General features: G+C 55.2%; 2 protein-coding genes and 1 long non-coding RNA gene across 3 annotated transcripts; 2 read left to right on the top strand and 1 right to left on the bottom strand.

Annotated features, from left to right (window-relative positions):
• Window positions 1-7,309: 7,309 nt before the first annotated feature.
• On the top strand, window positions 7,310-10,739 carry HOXD13 (homeobox D13). Its single transcript, XM_072811039.1, has 2 exons — window positions 7,310-8,090; window positions 8,953-10,739. The coding sequence occupies exons 1-2, from the start codon at window positions 7,310-7,312 to the stop codon at window positions 9,201-9,203; spliced, it is 1,032 nt and encodes a 343-aa protein (XP_072667140.1). The 3' UTR covers window positions 9,204-10,739.
• A 19-nt stretch (window positions 10,740-10,758) lies between these two features.
• LOC140624279 (uncharacterized) lies at window positions 10,759-13,672 on the bottom strand. Its single transcript, XR_012023767.1, has 3 exons — window positions 13,014-13,672; window positions 12,479-12,732; window positions 10,759-11,330 (listed from the first exon to the last, which is right to left on the bottom strand). It is a non-coding gene; the product is annotated as an uncharacterized lncRNA (long non-coding RNA).
• Window positions 13,410-17,072, top strand: HOXD12 (homeobox D12). The gene is made up of 2 exons (XM_072811038.1): window positions 13,410-14,878; window positions 15,033-17,072. Exons 1-2 carry the CDS (start codon window positions 14,305-14,307, stop codon window positions 15,269-15,271), a joined length of 813 nt encoding a protein of 270 aa, XP_072667139.1. The 5' UTR covers window positions 13,410-14,304; the 3' UTR covers window positions 15,272-17,072.
• The last annotated feature ends 292 nt before the right edge of the window (window positions 17,073-17,364 follow it).

Below are 17,364 nucleotides of genomic sequence, written 5' to 3'. Positions count from 1 at the left end.
GTGTTAGGGGCAAACCCAGAATCTATTTGCCCATCTCTCCGTTGGCGCTTTCCTTTTAACCTTGAACCCGTTGGGGGCGCGTCAGGAATGTAAGGAGAGACGAGGTGTTAAGTATATTTATATACATTTATACACATAGGCGATGCCAAAAGTTTCTCTCCTGTTCCCCTCGGCGCCAACTTATTTCAACAGCGCGAGCTTTGCTTAGAAAATCAGTTCCGCCTCTGTAGGTAATAAACGGAATTCTCCCCCAAGGTGAGAAAGGCAAAGCTGGATAGGCACGCGGTGGCTGGCGAGGGGAGAGGGGGGGACGGCGGGGTGGGGGTCGGGAGCCCAGAAGAGGACTCGACTCGGGGTCCGCCTCCCACCCGGTCCCAGAGGCCCCTCGGCACCGAGCCCCAGGAGCCCTCCCCGAGCCGGCTTTCTCGCATTAAGGCGGCCCAAGATCAGCCTCGCGGGTGCCCCCACTTCTCCCCCCGGCTTATACCAGCCCCGGTAGGGTCACCCGGCAAAGCGGAGCCGCTGTCCCGGGAACCTGGGAACGGTACCCGCCCCCCTGCCCAGTCCCACTTGCTTAGGGAACTGAATGGGACACTTCGGTCCAGGTTCAAGTCCGTGGGTGGCCAAGGCCCTGGCGGGGGGTGGATCCGCCGAGGCGCGACCCAGGCGGAAGTCGCAGATGCCTTTATTGCTGTCGTTTGGCGCCCCCGTCTGTTTTATTCGCGGTTTCGGCAGCTGTGAGCCACTTTCAATCGCAGAAGCCGCCGCTGGGGGCTGGGGTGCGGACGGCAACCCCTATCTCCTCCTCCACTCCGCGCTTCTTTCCTTCCCCTGGGGCCTCGTGCCTCTGGTCCCCAAAAGCCTGCGCCAAACCGGACCTCAGTCTGTTGAAAAGGTAAAACACCGTTTCTAGGCGACCTCGTCATCCATCAATGGCTTTGAAAACTTTTGCACTTTTAAATAGCACTAATATTTCGTATTCTAGCAAGCTTGTTATAAAAGGTACACTGGAGGTCGTGTGAGGGAAATACAGTAAAGGAGTATAATTTTTCACGAAACTGCGTTTAGCCAACAATGTTTCACGGGAGACAGTGGACATTCCACTACAGTATTTAATGTCCCTTAATTTATTTAGATTCCACATCTACTAACATAGTAACATTCCAATTTCTATATGTAGCTTTTACTCTAATATTACAAGTGCTTTTTACATATATGATCTCCTCTAAAGTTCGAAGCAACTCTAGAGATGGATTCTATTATCCCTTTGTGGACCTGCTGATTTAAACTTATCTCAGAAAATAATCCAGGTTATAAGGTACTTAATAGCTTTGGGGCAGCATTTTTTTGATTGATTTTTTTTTCATTTTGCATATCTCTTCCTTAAGTACAGGCCTACCTCAAAAACATTAAGCCCTTATAGAGGGTAGTGAGAAGATTAACAGTTCTGTTGATGTTTATGAATGAAATGCCCAAACCTTGCACCGCTCTCAGATTGTGGAGGCTGAAACCTAGAACCCCCCCTGTCAGATGCTCCCAGTTTTTAGGTGTAGCCTCTGGGCCACATCAAGACCTCCTACCCATCACCAAAGTACAGGACTCGCTCAATAAAACAAGACAAGAATCCAGCCCAGTGGTTTGGCAGGAATTCTTAAAGTGCATTGGGGGTGAGGGTGTGGGGAGAACTTTCTCCAACTGGACTGGAAAGCACTTTTTGTTGGAAAGGAGAAATTACATGAAAGAGGTCTCATTTTTTTGTTGTTGTTGTTATTAGGCCTCCAGACTAAGTATTTGTTTCTTGAGCAGCAGCGGGTCCTCCGAGGTGAAGTGGTAAACACTTTTGGCCTTCGACTGAATGTAATAAAAAAATGTGTCCAGGCCGCCCAAGGGGTGGGGCGCCGGAGAGGTGGGAGCTGTAACAGCCCCGCGGCCGCCCGGGCCTGGCTGCGGTCTCCCGCGCCGCAGGCTCCCGGCCAGGCGGGCCCCAAGGCCGCGGGCCCGCATCCCCGCCTCCGGATGCAAGCTCGCTCGAGGCCCGGGGCCGCCTGGGTGCAGAGGGACAAGCCGAGCCGCTGAAGCCTGGGCTTCGAGCCCCCGGTACATTTTCTTTAGGGTAAATGCAGTCCCGCACGGCTTACGGCTTGGAGGTTTCGGTTTATAAGCTTAGGAAGGAGCCGCCGGCTTGGCGACTCAGGCTGGACCCCGTCGTGGCTCCTTCTTGCGGCCATCCCCAGGGTGGCCGTCTTCGCGCCTCTCTAGTCCCTCTGGCTGCTTCCAGTTCTCCTCCTTCCCAGTGGCGCACCCGACCTGGGACGGCCCTGGGTGGGGAGGGGGGTGCTTTCTCCCTGGACTCCGGAGCTACCCGGCCCCACTGCCTGCCTGAAGCTTGTGCGCCCTCCGAGCGACAGGAAAACTTGCAGGGACATCTAGCGCCAGGCCTGGGGAACTGCGCGCTGCCCAGCCGCGAACAGCCCGACCGACCGCTCGCCTCTGCGCCGCACTCCCTTCGCGCCCCCACCCACCCGCCCCCGCCGCTCCACACACACACACACACACACACACACACACACCGCCTACCTTCGTGGTTGGGCATTTCCCTAACCTTCACCCTTTCTCCCTGCTGGTGTCCAGGGTGGATTCCTCAAAGAGACCAAGGGCTCTGCGGAATGGAGAGAGACAGAGAGACAGAGACAGGGAGTGGGAGAGAGAGAAGGTGGGGAGAAAGAGGAACATGTATATTTTCTTTCATTTCCAAAGGCCAACAAAGTGAGCACTTACTGGACTTCAGTCAACAGTGACGTTGCTAGAGAAGTGTCTGCTTCTTCCTATACCAAGGACAGCCCTACACCTTGGGATGTGAGACAAAACAGCAGAAAATCATTTGCAGTCCCAGCTTTTGTTTTGCTGGGAGGGGGGAGCAACAAGTTACTACAGTCTTCCAGCACCCCCTTCTCTGTGAGATTAGTGCTTCTCTAAGAGGGAAGACTCCTACTGGGTTTAATTCTCACCAGGACTGGAGTTCTCTCCATCCCAAACAGGGGCCCCGGTGCCCTGCGGGAGGCAAACCTGGATTCACTAAATAGCATTTGGGGTTTAGAGAGTGTTTTGTTGTTGTCGTCGTTGCAGACAATTTACATTTAATAAAGCCCAATTGATTGTCAAATCCAAATGGATACATCTCCATTCCATCTCCAGACCTAGAAAGTGCCCAGACTGAGGATTCCAGCATCTGGCTTTTGCTAGAGACCCATTTCTTTACCGTAGGTTTGCTGCTTTTAATTTTCTTTTAGATTTCCAACCTGAAGAAAACTGGGTATTACCTACAGTGGGAAAATCAGCTTCAAAGTTGGCAGGGCACAGATTTGGTTAAGAACACTGTTGAGCCAGGTCCGCTGGATTTAAGGCTTTATTTTGGAATTAAGACTTTATTTCTACACTTAATTTTTTACTTCTTACAAGTTAATTAGGAGGGTGTCCTGCACTTCCTGGTGTGGCCATCAAGGAAAACACTTTCAAAGGAATTCCCAGCACCCCACTCTGATAGGAGTTTTTAATTGTTGTCCAGCCATAATGGCCACTGATTACGTGGTTAATTGATCTCATTGCTGTTTTGGCAAGTAGAGGAACTTAGGTTCTTCAGTAAATCTAATTCTCAGACTTCATCCACCCATTCCCCAACCCAGGACAAGGACAGGATTCAAAAGATCATTTACAAGAGGAGGACAACAGAGGATGTGACTTTCAGAACATTATTTATTCCCAAAAAGGGTGCCTATGGAGAGAGAGAGGAGAGAGGAGAGCAAGTGATGGGAAAGGAGGGTAGAGCTGGTCTCTCTCTCTCTCTCTCTGTCTCCCTGCCCCCTTCTTCTTCTTCTCTCTCTCTCTCTCTCTCTTTTCTTAAAGGTTTTATTTATTTATTCATGTGAGACAGAGAGAGAAGCAAAGACACAGGTAGAGGGAGGAGGCTCCTGCAGGGAGCCCGATGTGGGACTCGATCCTGGGACTCCAGGATCATGCCCTGAGCTGAAGGCAGGCGCTTAACTGCTGAGCCACCCAGGCATGTCCCTTCCCCCCTCTTCTCAATAAGACTTTGGGCAATGAGGGGTTTCTCACCTAAATCAGGAAATGTGACCAAACTGGTTTCACTGAATAACACATCAGTGTTTGGAAACATTTCTGTCTGGTTGCAGAAGATTTTCATTTAACCAAGATTATGCCTGTGTTGTTAAAACTCCAACAAAATACACCCACAGGGTTCAGTCTGTGCTCCTGACCAGTTAAAGAAAATTATTCCCATTGAGTTTAAACCTAAAATCAATTCGGATGCAGGGTACACAAACTAAATGAAATGTTTCCGCAAATTCAGCCTCAAAATTCCTCCACCACCTACCACCCTTGGCTTATAAACTATGTGTCTTATTAGTTCATAAACAGAGCAGCCCTGACTTTGCCTGGTACTCAGCCACAGCCCTATGATCCAATAGCAGCGGCTGCCCTTGGGGTGCTGGGTTTAGGAGCCCTCATAGGGTCCAGTCTGAAGCTCTTTCCTAGGGGGAATTCCCTGCCCCAGGGCCAGGACCCAGAAGGCTGTACTGGAAGCAGGTTCAGCGGCAGGATAGCAAGAGGCAATGCTCTTTAGTGCTCAGAACCTCTCTCATCTCTGAACATCTGCTAGGATGGGCAGAGAAACCCCAAGTCCTGTGCGAGTCCCACAGGGCAACTGGAGACAGGGCCATCATTCAGAAGTGTCTCTCAACTAGAGCATTAATTCGAACTTTCCTCCCAGTCCTGCACAACTTAATTTTAATGCTGCAAAATTAAGCCACAATTGAAGGGCTGTCTCAAATCAGCAAAACCTGACCAATTCTTCCTAGCTTAATTTCATTTTCTTCATTTTTTGGCATATCATCAGCTATTAAAATCTATTTATCAGAGAGAAAATGGCACAGATGTCTCTGGTGGAGGGAAAGCACAGTCTTTTAGTTTTAAAAGACTGAAAGTTCATTGGTTCCAGTTACTTCTTAGAAATTATTTCAACGAATTTGCTTTTTGAGGCCACGGAAAAAATTTTTAACTATGTATTTTCCCTTTTTGCAAAAAAGCAAGGGAGAAAAAGGAAGCATAAGAGTGTTTCAGGCATTCCAAGATTGGTTTGGTACTGAAATTGTTGGGTAAAGAGGACCTAGCCAAACTCTTCCAGAAAGCCAGCAACTCTATCACCTGGCCCCCGGCTGGTGTTTTTTAAAAGCCGATTCAGCTTTCGTTACTAACTTTTGCCCCTTTCTTTCAGGTAGCCAAAATTGTTCTCACCAGCAAACTTCTATTCCTTATTATTTTTCTGCAAAGGCTCAGGCCCCTCTGACTTAAATTTGATCATGAACACATCTAGGACTTCAAAAAGGTCAAATTCCCCTGCTTTTCCTTTCCAGCACCCCTCTCATAACTTTCCCCTTTATTTGAGCCTTTTATGGTTACTGGGTTTTGCGTGTCAACACTCTCAACACCAGCAGCCCACCCTGCAATGCCAGGCCAGGCCCGGGAGGGCCTCCTTGGCTTTTTTATTCGCCCCATCTAGTCATGTCTTGGGTCCAGGAATGGCCGGGCTGGGTGATAAGCTGACTTCACCAATCACAGGCTCAGGGGAGCGATTTTCTTGGAGATGGGCCTGCCTGGGGAGTTGATGCTACAGAACCGAATAGGCTCCCTCTGAGGGCTCCTGCACCCACCGCAGCACCTTCGACTGCTCAGATGGAATGCTGCTCCTAAGGGGGAGCCTTCAATTTACCGCTGGACACACACTAGCTCCCCACTGATGGCTAACACGGAGGGTGGTGGGCTGGGGCTCTGTGGCTGAGAAATGGCACGGAGGGATGAATCACGTCAGGGCTGCGATGCTTGACACCAAGAGCCCACTCTGTCCCTTTAGAGTCCAGACTCAGTTGCTCGGGGCTGCTCCTATCTGGAGCCCCAACTTGACTTGGGGGAAAAAAACCCCATCCTCTTATAATTTGCCCCCCTCTCAGTTCTCTGCAGTTGGCAGCTTGGAAAAGAAAGCGAAACAAAGGTCCCTGGGAAAGTGAAGTTTTCAATTAATTGGTGTGAGTAATGGGCGGGGGTGGGTGGTGGCTGCAAAATGCAAGAGGCACTGGGGCTGCAGGGGAGGCGCAGAAGTTTCGCGGAGGGCAGCCGAGCGGCTTTCTCCAGGTGCCCTCCACCGGCTCCTCGGCGGGCCGGGGGAATCCGCGCCAGGGCTGGGGAGCCCAGTGGAGCCCGGTTCGGGGACGACTCCGGGTTGGCCTGGGCAGTAGGGGCGAGTAGTGCGGATCGGGCGTCAGGAGTTTTCTCGCTGGGGCAGATCGTCAGGTTGGCCGCGCCATGGCCGCGTCTTGTCTTCTGCTTGACTTGCTTGTAAGCCTCGGTCTCGGTCCCGGCCCCAAGGGCGCGTGGTGGCATTCTCCTGGCGGGGGTGTGTGTGTGCGTGTGCGCGTGAGCAGGGAGCGTGGGGCGTGGGGCGTGGGGCGTGGGGCGTGCTGCTCCAGCTGCTCCCCAGCCGGACGATCCCCTCTGACAACCTGCGTGATCCGCCCCGGCCCGTAGCTGTGCTCGCGGTGGGGGATCCGCCCCTCGGCTCGCGGTCCGGGTCGGCTCGTCCAAGGGACTGCGGGACGGCACCAGACGTCCGTGTCTTCTCAGCCCTCTGACCCTCTCCGTCCTGCGCCTTCGATTAGCTGCGCGGCTCGGGGATCCGAGCAGAGGTGGCAGAGCCAGCCGTGGCCCGAACAAGGCGCAGGCCTCGGCGCGCGTCTCGGTCGCAGACTGGGCCTCGGATGGGCGGTCGCGCAATCAGCGCGCGGGGGCCGGCTGCGGCGCCACCGCCCGGGTCCGGGGAGGGCGGGAAGGGGCGGCGGGCTGCGCCGGGGGCTGGGAAGGGGCAGGGGCCGGGTGGGTGGGTCCGGCGGGGCCCGGGCCGCGAGCCAGGCTCTCCCGCGCCCCCGCCCCCACGTGGCCCCGCGCAGCCAATGGCGCGGCCCCGAGCGGGAGCCCTCGGGGAGGGAGGAGGCCCCCCGACCGGCCCAGGCCCCCTCCCAACCTGAACTTCGTTTTTATAAACGTCCCGCGATGAGCTAACCTGTTGGAGGGCGGGCGGGCGGGCGGGCGGGAGGCGGGAGGCTCGCGGAGGGAGAGAGGGCGAGAGGAAGAGGGCGGGAGCGAGAGGACGGGAGAGAAAGGCGAGGAGGGAGGAGGCGCGCCGCGCCATGGTGTCCTGCGCGGGGCCGGGGCCGGGGCCGGGGCCGGGCCGGGCCGGGCCATGAGCCGCGCCGCGACCTGGGACATGGACGGGCTGCGGGCGGACGGTGGGGCCGCAGGGGCGGCCCCCGCCTCCTCCTCCTCCTCCTCGGCGGCGGCGGCGGCGGCGGCGGCGGCGCCGGGCCAGTGCCGCGGCTTCCTCTCGGCGCCAGTGTTCGCCGGGACCCACTCCGGGCGAGCGGCGGCCGCGGCGGCGGCGGCGGCGGCGGCGGCGGCGGCCTCGGGCTTCGCGTACCCCGGGGCCTCGGAGCGCGCGGGCTCCGCCGCGGCGGCGTCGTCCTCGGCCGTGGTGGCCGCGCGCCCCGAGGCTCCCGCGGCCAAAGAGTGCCCGGCGCCCGGCGCGGCCGCTGCAGCGCCCCCGGGCGCCCCGGCCCTGGGCTACGGCTACCACTTCGGCAACGGCTACTACAGCTGCCGCATGTCGCACGGCGTGGGCTTACAGCAGAACGCTCTCAAGTCGTCGCCGCACGCCTCGCTGGGGGGCTTCCCGGTGGAGAAGTACATGGACGTGTCGGGCCTGGCCGGCAGCAGCGTCCCGGCCAACGAGGTGCCCGCGAGAGCCAAGGAGGTGTCCTTCTACCAGGGCTACACGAGCCCCTACCAGCACGTGCCGGGCTACATCGACATGGTGTCCACCTTCGGCTCCGGGGAGCCCCGGCACGAGGCGTACATCTCCATGGAGGGCTACCAGTCCTGGACGCTGGCCAACGGCTGGAACAGCCAGGTGTACTGCGCCAAGGACCAGCCGCAGGGCTCCCACTTCTGGAAATCGTCCTTCCCAGGTAGGGGCGCTGGGGTGGGGGACGGGGAGGCCCGGAGGGAGGGAGGGGGGGAGGGGAGAGAGACAGAGAGAGAGAGAGAGAGAGAGAGAGAGAGAAGGGAAAGAAAGCTCTAGGAGTGTAGGTCCCTACTTGGCAGCGGCGCTTGCCCTCCTCGCCCAGCCAGGCTTAACCTGATGGAACGTTCCTAGAGTTTGCCTGGAATCTGTACCGCTCTCCTTGGAGCTAAACTGCCCTCCTCACAACCCTTTTCATGTCGCGTGCAGGCACAAGCCTGTTTTTCCGCCTGCGGTTGAGGGTGTTTGCGTGCCCTTGGCTTGGGCCTTGGCCCCTCCTTCCCGAAGAGGTGTCACAGAGTTGGGTCCCACTTTTGAAGGCTATGACTGCCCCAGGGTCACTACTAAAGCTTCTGAGAGCTCACGAATTCCAAACACTGGAACACAAGAAATGGAAGCTTGAACAACAACAACAACAACAAAAAAAAAAAACCTTGAATTTTTTTTTAAAGTCTGCGTATGTTTGCATGTGTATGTGTGCAACCAGCATTTGCAGAAACTCTCCTTATAACTGTCCTCAATAAAAAAAAAAAAAAAAAAAAAACTGTCCTCAATAACCATGCCATAAAAGTGAAGGCTTGTTAAGATGCTGGTTTGAGAAACCATGACGATCCATCAAATGGCCTTCACTTTGAAGTGTAAATAATCTTTCTTTAATAATGTGTAAATAATATGTCTGTAAATAATAATAAAATGCAAACAGCCTGGTTTTCTTTATTCCCCATACTCCTTCCAAACGTACATACACAGCCCCCAGTGGTGCTCCAGGAACCCTGGTCTAATTTTTTTCATGCTGTTTTTTATACCAGGGGATGTGGCTCTAAATCAGCCAGACATGTGTGTCTACCGTCGGGGGAGGAAGAAGAGGGTGCCCTACACCAAACTGCAGCTCAAAGAACTGGAGAACGAGTATGCCATTAACAAGTTCATTAACAAGGACAAGCGGCGGCGGATCTCGGCTGCCACGAACCTATCCGAGAGACAAGTGACCATTTGGTTTCAGAACCGAAGAGTGAAGGACAAGAAAATCGTCTCCAAGCTCAAAGACACTGTCTCTTGATGTGGACCAGATTGGCCAGAGAGAGTTTAAATGCTTTCAGTTGTCTCCAAAAGACCTTTGGAAAGACTTGAATATGTATTTAATTCCCCCCATCTCCCTGCCAATGATGGCAAATTTTGTGAATTGTCTTTCTTTCTTCCCCTTATCTGGCTCTAAAACCTTTTGCTGCCCAACCTGACTTTGTAGTTCTGTTCCTTACTTGTTTATTATTGATTTTGTTCTTGTCTAGGTTTTTTTTTAATGATGTTTTTAATGTTCTGTTTCTCCCTCCAGGCCAGTATAAAGGACTTGAAGTATTTTTTTAATAATCCCCCCCCCACACACACACACACACACACAATAATTTCAGAAGTGCCATTATGATTTTAGGGTCTTATTTTCTTGAGTCACTTCATATGTCTGTTTCCAGCACTGATTATCTTCATAATCTATTAGGAAAGTACAATTTGCAGTCATTCATATCCTGTGATTGGGCAATTTAATCATTAGCTCTCAGCAGTCACCCTGAGGCAAGTGGAAACAGCTCTGGGCAGGCAGTGCTCTAGGGTCACTGGGAAAGTCTAAAAACAGGCCGCTGGAGGTACTGTGATGGCTTTAAAAGCAGCTACCTTATTAAATAGGGTTTGTATCGATATTGGATTGAAGACAATCTTTCCTACTTTGGGTCTTTCATTTGCTGTTGTAGTTATATATGTTTAGTATACCTTGTCGATTTGTGCTTTTATAATCTTTAATTTGAAAATAATGTGTCCTCATGGATGCCTTCATTTCCCCAGCTCTCGATGCAGATATTTAAATGGCTGCAATTGTGAGAGTGATCCGTGGAGGGATAAATGCACACCTTCTCCTTGACCTTGGGTCTGTGGGACTAGAATTGAGGGGATCTCCTCGGTCCCCTGAAAGAGACTGAATCAATGTGGCCATGGGTGGAAACTTTAATCCAGAACCCAATGAAGAACTTGACTGTCTGAACAAATGTATTGAGGCTTTTGTTTTAAAACAGCTAACAAATATGAAAAATGTGGAGCTCTAAAGTTCAAGATTTTAAAAAAAATGTTTCTAAAAGTGATGACAAATAACTACTTTTAAAGTGCTGCATATTTATACAACTGAGAGATTATTTTTGTAGATGCAATGTCTGTGAGCTGGGATATGTGTGCAGTGCTTCAGGCATTTAAAAATCATTTTTTTTATTCCTAGGGAGATGCAAATAAACAGAACTCTCTTGTTTCCTCTGTGTCTTTATATATTTGTTTTCTTTTTCCAAGCTTGTGTTACCTCTCGTGTTCTTATTTATTATAAAATCTTGTTGTCCTGAACATTACAATGTTCCCTATCGATGAAGGAAACCTCAACTCCAGTTCTACTCTCTGAAGCCTCCACTCCACTTCCGCCACCCGTCTCTGCCCTTTTCCCTGTGGCTTTAACATAAGTAGTGATGTCTTTAAATGAGAATATAATTTGTGGTGTCTAAAATGGTATTTTTTACCAGACAAAAAACATCTCCAATAAAATTTTACTTCTCTTTCAATATTATCACTTTATTCAAATAGCTTTATTTTTTTTTAAATCAACATGTATGTTTGTGTCTGGGTATACGAAATTGTGCTGGCTTGAAGGTGTTCTTCCTAGAAAGACGGTTATAAATATCTACTCTTGGAAGGTCTTGAAATTAGACATATCCATATTTGGCAGTTGAAAAAGAAACATCTCAGGCTGACCCCTTATCGCCTTCTCCGAGCAGCCTCCAAACAGCATCTGAGGACTGAAACCATAATTACACACCCTAAACCTCTAGACGCAATTTTTAGGCACCATGAACTTTCTTTTCGAGGCCTTTTGGCCACTCGGGGAAATGGCCGCTGAGGAACTGGGTGCCTCATCGTCGTAGGCGCCCAGGCCCGAATCCATTTAGGGCTTGCTAACTTTTTGGTGTGTAAGTTAAATACGCGTGTTTAAAACTTCACACAATATGTAAACTCTTCTCGCGGGAGGGCTCCCTTGTGCATCTGCCGGAGGCAGCGCAGAGACCCCAGGTCCAGAGCTACTTTCGTTTTCTCTGGCCCGGCTTGATTGCCCTCCTGTCTTGCTCCGATGCTTGGCTGTGCGCCGCCAACTTCGATTTAACTAAAAGATAGAGACAGAGACACAGAGAGACAGAGTCAGAGAGACAGAGACAGAGAGAGAAAGGGACAGAACGGGCTATGATTCAACCTGGAGAAGAAATAACCCCTGAAAATGGGGACACATCGACCCCGACCTTCCACTGTCTGGAAGCGTTTCTAACATTTTCTCTGTTTTCCTCACGGGACGGGCTTTCATGTGAAACGGGCCTGTTTTCCCTTCTTTTTCCAACGTCATTTGCCCCCCCCCCCCTTTTCTCCGTGAATTCCGGACTCCGGAGCCGCGCTCCATTCCCAGGTCCATTTCTAAAGGTTTCCAGGCGGACGGGGCGACGGCCTCGAGGCTTTTCCCTCCATCTGAGGCTTGCGGGTCAGTTCCCCTCCGCCTAAGAGAAATGGGAGTTTTGCTGAAGATTAAAACTGCTCCAATGCTCTCCGGTGGAATTTGAATTGATGGCTAAATCAATAACAGATGAAGACTTTGCTATTTATACGCATTCCTTTTGTATTCCGAATTGGGAGGGACTGGAGGGGCCGGTAGGTGGCCGGGGCGCGGGCGGGAGGCCCGGGGCGCCAGGGCGAGGGGGGCTCGGCAGAGCGGCCTTTCCCTCGGGTGGAAGCTGCGAGGCCGCGCGGAGGGCGCCTCCGGGGCCCGGCGGGTTTCGGGCGCCGCCGCTGGGGACTCGAGGCCCGCGCGCCTCCGCGTGAGCGGAGCGAGGGAGGCTTTGCGGCCCGGACGCACCGCCAGACAAAGGGGCGGCCGCGACGCTCGCCCGGGTCTGGCAGCCTGCCGGCCGCCTCCGGCTCCGCTGTCCCGGCCAGCCTTGCTGCCACGATCTCCGGCTTCCAGGGACGCTCGGCGGGGCCTGGCAGCGGGCCGTGACCGCGCGGGCTGGCGACCCCAGGCCGGCTGTGCCGCCCTTCACTGTTGATCTTGACCGTGCGGCGGCGCGGCGCCAGGCGTGGAGCTCGCTCGCCATCTCCTGGGCGGTCGGCGGCATTGGCAGAGCTCGCGGCTCAGCTCGGCGGCCAGATCCTCTCCCGAATATTCCCCCCAGCTCTGCAGCCAAGCCTCCCGCCCCGCCCCCGCCGCCCCCGCCGCCCCCGCCGCCCCCGCCCCCAGCTCCCAGCGCACAGCTTTGCCTGCCGGACCTCGGAAATCCTAAATCCGGGCGCTGAGGTGGGGCGCCTGGGCACCACTCTGAGCCAAGGAGAAAGGGAGGGAGTCGAGTTGGTCTCGCCTGGTTTTCACTTCGTTCCTTTACATCTTTAGTCCCCAGGGGTAAGCTGCAGCTGTGCGGCTGCCTCGGGGTCCGGAGGAGACACCCCTGCACTTGGAAGTACCGAGCATCGCGGTGTGCTGAGGCCGTGGGAGCCTGCGGGGATCCCTGGGGAGGCGGTAGCCCCTGGAAAACGGGGAGAGTTTCCCCCAATGAGAGCCTGGATCCCCTAAATCCTTAGGAACTGAGGTCGCAGCTTTTGCCTACACCCCCCAACGTCCCCCACCCGCCACCCCCAAGGACGAGGAGGGGCGTCCTGGTCTGCAGGTCTGAGCTCCCAAGGAAACCCCGACAGAACCCTGAGGAGTCCCGGACGTCCCCATCCCCACCCCCTGCCCCCGCCCTCGAGCGGGAGGAAGAGACCGACGGCGTTCCCCAGAGCCGCCCAATTGGTCGCCATAACTCACACAATAAAGTCGCAGCGCGGTGGTCAGCCTTGCCCTCCGGCGGCGCCTGTGTGGTCTCCGCGCCGGAGCTGGCGGTCTAACCAATTCCAGCTTGGCTCGGGACCGGCGAGGCGGGCTGCAGGTTGGGGCGGGCGCCAGTCACGCGGTCGCTGGGGTTCTTGGGACAGAGGCGGGAGAGGAGGACCCAGAGCCCCCTTGGCCAAACTAAACCGGAGGCTGCCGCACTGCTGCCGGCGACGGAGAGCGGCCCCAGCGGCGTCCCTGTCCTCGGGAACCCCGAACCCGCCCGCGGCCTCGGCGGCGCCCAGCCCGGCCCCCCTAGCCTGCTGCCTCGGTGTGCCCCGCTCTTCCCGAATGACTCTGGCTCTTCCGTCCTTCCACACCGGGTCCCGGGAGCTCTCGTCCTGCTCTGCCCACTGCAGAGGAGTCGAACAGCTTGGAGTTCTGGTTGGCAGGACGTAGTCGCCAAGGTGACTCCTGGCGATAAAAGGAATGTAGCCTTTGGCCACGGTTGGCCAATCCAGCTGCCCCTTCCCGGGGCCAGCATTCTCCATGGACCTGGACGGCCGCAACTTTCCTGGGAGCCGAGGGCTTGGCCATGGAGAAGCACACCAGAGTTGGTGTGAAACCGCCTTCCTGGCAGCCAAGCCTGGGCAGAGTTTGTGATGCCTTCCTCCTCCATCGGCAAACTTCTTGGACTGTGCCGGGTTCAGGCAGTGTGGGGGTCTCCACCGCTAGACCACTAGTGCAGAGTCCTCTCCAGGGTGACGGGGTGGGGAGGAATCGGCGCAGGAGTAGCATTGCTCAGGCCTAGGGGACACAGCCCGTGGCCCCACCACACGGTGGGCTCTCCGTACAAGCCTAGAGGTGCACAGTGCTGGAGAAGGCCTTAGCTGCAACTTAAAGCTGGTGGAAGCAAGCCTGGCCAGGTAGCCGGTGGAGAAAGGGAGTGCAAAGCTAACCAAGACCAAGAAGGATCCCAAGGGACACTCGGGCAAAGGCACCCAATGTCCCCAGCTCCAGAAGCTGAGCCCGGAAACTCCCAGTGGTTTCACCTTCACTCAACGCTCTTGGGTTCTGACTGGCAGCCTCGTCCTTCGCCATCGAATATTGCGGGTGTTATCATAATACCCTGAAGGGGGGGAAACGGGTCGGGGGATGTAGGCGGTGCTGAAATGACCGGCTTTGAAGAACCTGCAGGCAAAGTTTCGTCCAATCGTCTGAGCCTGTCCTCTTATTCCCGGTTGTAACTAAATACTGCTGCGAGCGCAGCCGAAGCCCTTTGTTGGAGATGTGCGAGCGCAGTCTCTACAGAGCGGGCTACGTGGGCTCGCTTCTGAATCTGCAGTCGCCTGACTCCTTCTACTTCTCCAACCTGCGGCCGAATGGCGGCCAGCTGGCCGCGCTCCCCCCCATCTCATACCCGCGAGGCGCGCTGCCCTGGGCCACCGCGCCCGCCTCCTGCGCCCCAGCGCAGCCTGCCGGGGCCACCGCCTTCGGCAGCTTCTCGCAGCCCTACCTGGCCGGTTCCGGCCCGCTTGGCCTACAGCCCCTGGGCGCCAAGGACGGACCCGAAGAGCAGGCCAAGTTCTATGCGCCCGATGTGGCTCCCGGGCCGGAGGAGCGTGGCCGGGCGCGGCCGCCCTTCGTCCCCGAATCTGGCCTGGCCCCCGCGGCCGCGGCTCTCAAGGCCGCCAAGTACGACTACGCGGGCGTGGGCCGCGCGGCGGGCGGCTCTGCGGCCCTGCTCGAGGGGACCCCCTGCGCTGCCGGCTTCAAGGACGACGCCAAGGGCCCGCTCAACTTGAACATGACAGTGCAGGCGGCGGGCGTCGCCTCCTGCCTGCGACCTTCGCTGCCCGACGGTAAACGGTGGCCACGCTCCCTGGGCCAGTTTGGGCAGGGCTGGGTGGCCAGGGGGGGTGCAGGGGACAGTGTGCAGGGGGAGGGAGCCGCTGGGGGCGGGCAGGCGACAGGGAGCGGCCAGCCGGGCTGACTCGGGTTGGGGCTGTGTTGCAGGCCTGCCGTGGGGGGCGGCCCCAGGGAGGACCCGCAAGAAGCGGAAACCCTACACCAAGCAGCAGATCGCGGAGCTGGAGAACGAATTCCTCCTCAACGAATTCATCAACCGCCAGAAGCGCAAGGAATTGTCCAACAGGCTGAACCTCAGCGACCAGCAGGTCAAAATCTGGTTCCAGAATCGGCGTATGAAAAAGAAGCGCGTGGTCCTGCGCGAGCAGGCGCTGGCGCTGTACTAACCCCGCGCGTGGCCGCCGCTGGCCAGGCCTGCCTTTTAAGGCCGAGGCCTGGCGTGAAGGAAGAGCCGGGACTGGGGGCTTTTCCGTCTGCCCCTTTTCGCTCCTCCATCCCAAGTACCCTCCCGCTCAGTCTGCAGCCCCAGAAGCCAGCAGAGGACTTGGAGACCTGGCCAGTTGGGCCTCTGCGCTTCCCACTCTCTGGGAGGAGCCTGCAGAAGTTGCAGTATAACCTTGGCCTTGGGGCTTCCTGAGTGGGGGCCTGGGGTCACCTGTCCTAGCTCTCTTCTGGGGTATTTACATGGCGGCTCACCCTAGCACCCTTGTACTTGGATTTCTGCTTCCACCTAGACTCCCTTTCCTCTTCTCCCCAGTCCTTTTTGAATTTAACAGGCACCTCTCTAGAGCTCAGAGTGGAACTGAATTTGGGAAGTCCTTCTAAGGAGTAGGAAAGGGCTGCAGGCACAGTTGGGTCTCTTTGCCGCCAAAGCCCCCTGCAGCAAAGCCAGAAACTTGGCTCTGGAGAAAGCAAAGGGCACCGCCCCCCTCCTCTCTGCCCTGGCTGATTTGGGAGGACAAAAGCCACCCTTGATATTCAGACTTTGGGAGGAGAGGGGAGAGGAGGGACGGTGTGGCCGGACAAATTCGAAGATACCTCGGAGTTGGGTCTGGGCTGGCCCTTCCAGCTGGACAGAATGGGGTGGATACTTCCTTCCCAGGGATTGGGGCAGGGAGGCGGAGGCTCCAGGACCTAGCGAACTGCCATCTCTAGATAGGACTGGTAAAATTCTCCTACTTCTCCTGTCTCCTCACACATGTCTAAGCCAGAGCCCTGCACTCTGTAATTGGACTCAGCTCTGGTGAGGACAGCTGCTAATCTGCTTTGAGGCTGGGTTGCACTAGGAGGTGGGAAAAATATCCAGGGGGAGGAGAAGGCAGTGAGCAAGGAGAGGGGTGTCCTACATTCCAGCTGTAAATATGACCTCCCTGTTGAGGTGGGTAGAGGTGTAGACATGTCTTTCTTGAATTAGGATAATGGGCCACCGTTTGGAGATGTGAAAGCTCCTCCACCAGTCAGGGGGCAAAGAAGGAGGCCCCTCAAATTCTCAGCCCCTGGTCGCTGCTCTGACCAAGTAGAGAGAAGTTCCCTTCTCTTACCCTTTTCACCACCGGACAACTCCACCAGGGGCCTTTCTGTGCCTCAGCCACTGTGCCTTTTCTGAGGCCATGGCTGGCTTCCCTCGATGGAGCTGGAGCGGTAAGGCCCTGAGCCCTTCTGGGCTTGCTTTCTGGAAGCTGGGGTTCCTGATGCCACATGGAGTTGTTTTGCATATGTTGGGTTGTCCTGGCTTACCCTCAGTGAAACTGAGGGAGGCCCCCCCAAGCTCCTTCTAACACCCCTGCCCCTTTTCCCTCTCCTTCTGAGAAGTAGCGCCCCCCAACTCCTACTGAAGTGTATGACAGCCAAAGAGTTGAAGATTCCTTCCCAAAGTCCAGTGATTTATTTTCAGTGGAGGACTAGGCCCTAAGATATGGAGTGGGCACCTCACAGAGAGCCCCAAGCCTCCACCCAAACGACCTCAGTTTATGTTGACTAATTGCAATTTCTTTGCTATCTAATAGTTGTTGTGCATGGTTTCTGTTGTTTTGATTTTGTTAAACAACAACAACAACAACCCAAGAGCTTGTATATATCAGATACATCGAAATGTTTTGAGTGGAAATAAATATCCAGGTCCCAGTCAAGGTGTCAAGGGACTGATGTCAATTTTTCAAAACGTTTCGGATTCCCTCCTAATGATTTGAGGCCACCAAATTCGTTTTTCTTTCCTGATTGTGGTTTCACTGCAGGTGTTGACTGTTCATTAAATGAGAAAATGGCTTCCAAGTCGGTCAGAAAATGGTGTATAAAAGCCTATGAACAAGATATGTATGAAACATCTGAGTGGGAGGCGCGGGGACTGTGGGCAGATTTGAGTGTGTCTCCCACAGTAAGTGAACTCTCAGCTTGTTGCTGGGCAGGGCTTCTGTATTTTGCCTAAATTCTCAAACTTTAAGGCTTGCTGTTGGGGGTGGGAGGCTGCTGTCAAGATATG

This window comes from Canis lupus, chromosome 34, assembly GCF_048164855.1.
Source record: "Canis lupus baileyi chromosome 34, mCanLup2.hap1, whole genome shotgun sequence".
NCBI classification, from domain to species: domain Eukaryota; kingdom Metazoa; phylum Chordata; class Mammalia; order Carnivora; family Canidae; genus Canis; species Canis lupus.
The sequence above is the reverse complement of the archived record's forward strand: the minus strand, read 5'-3'. Positions and strand labels throughout refer to the sequence as shown.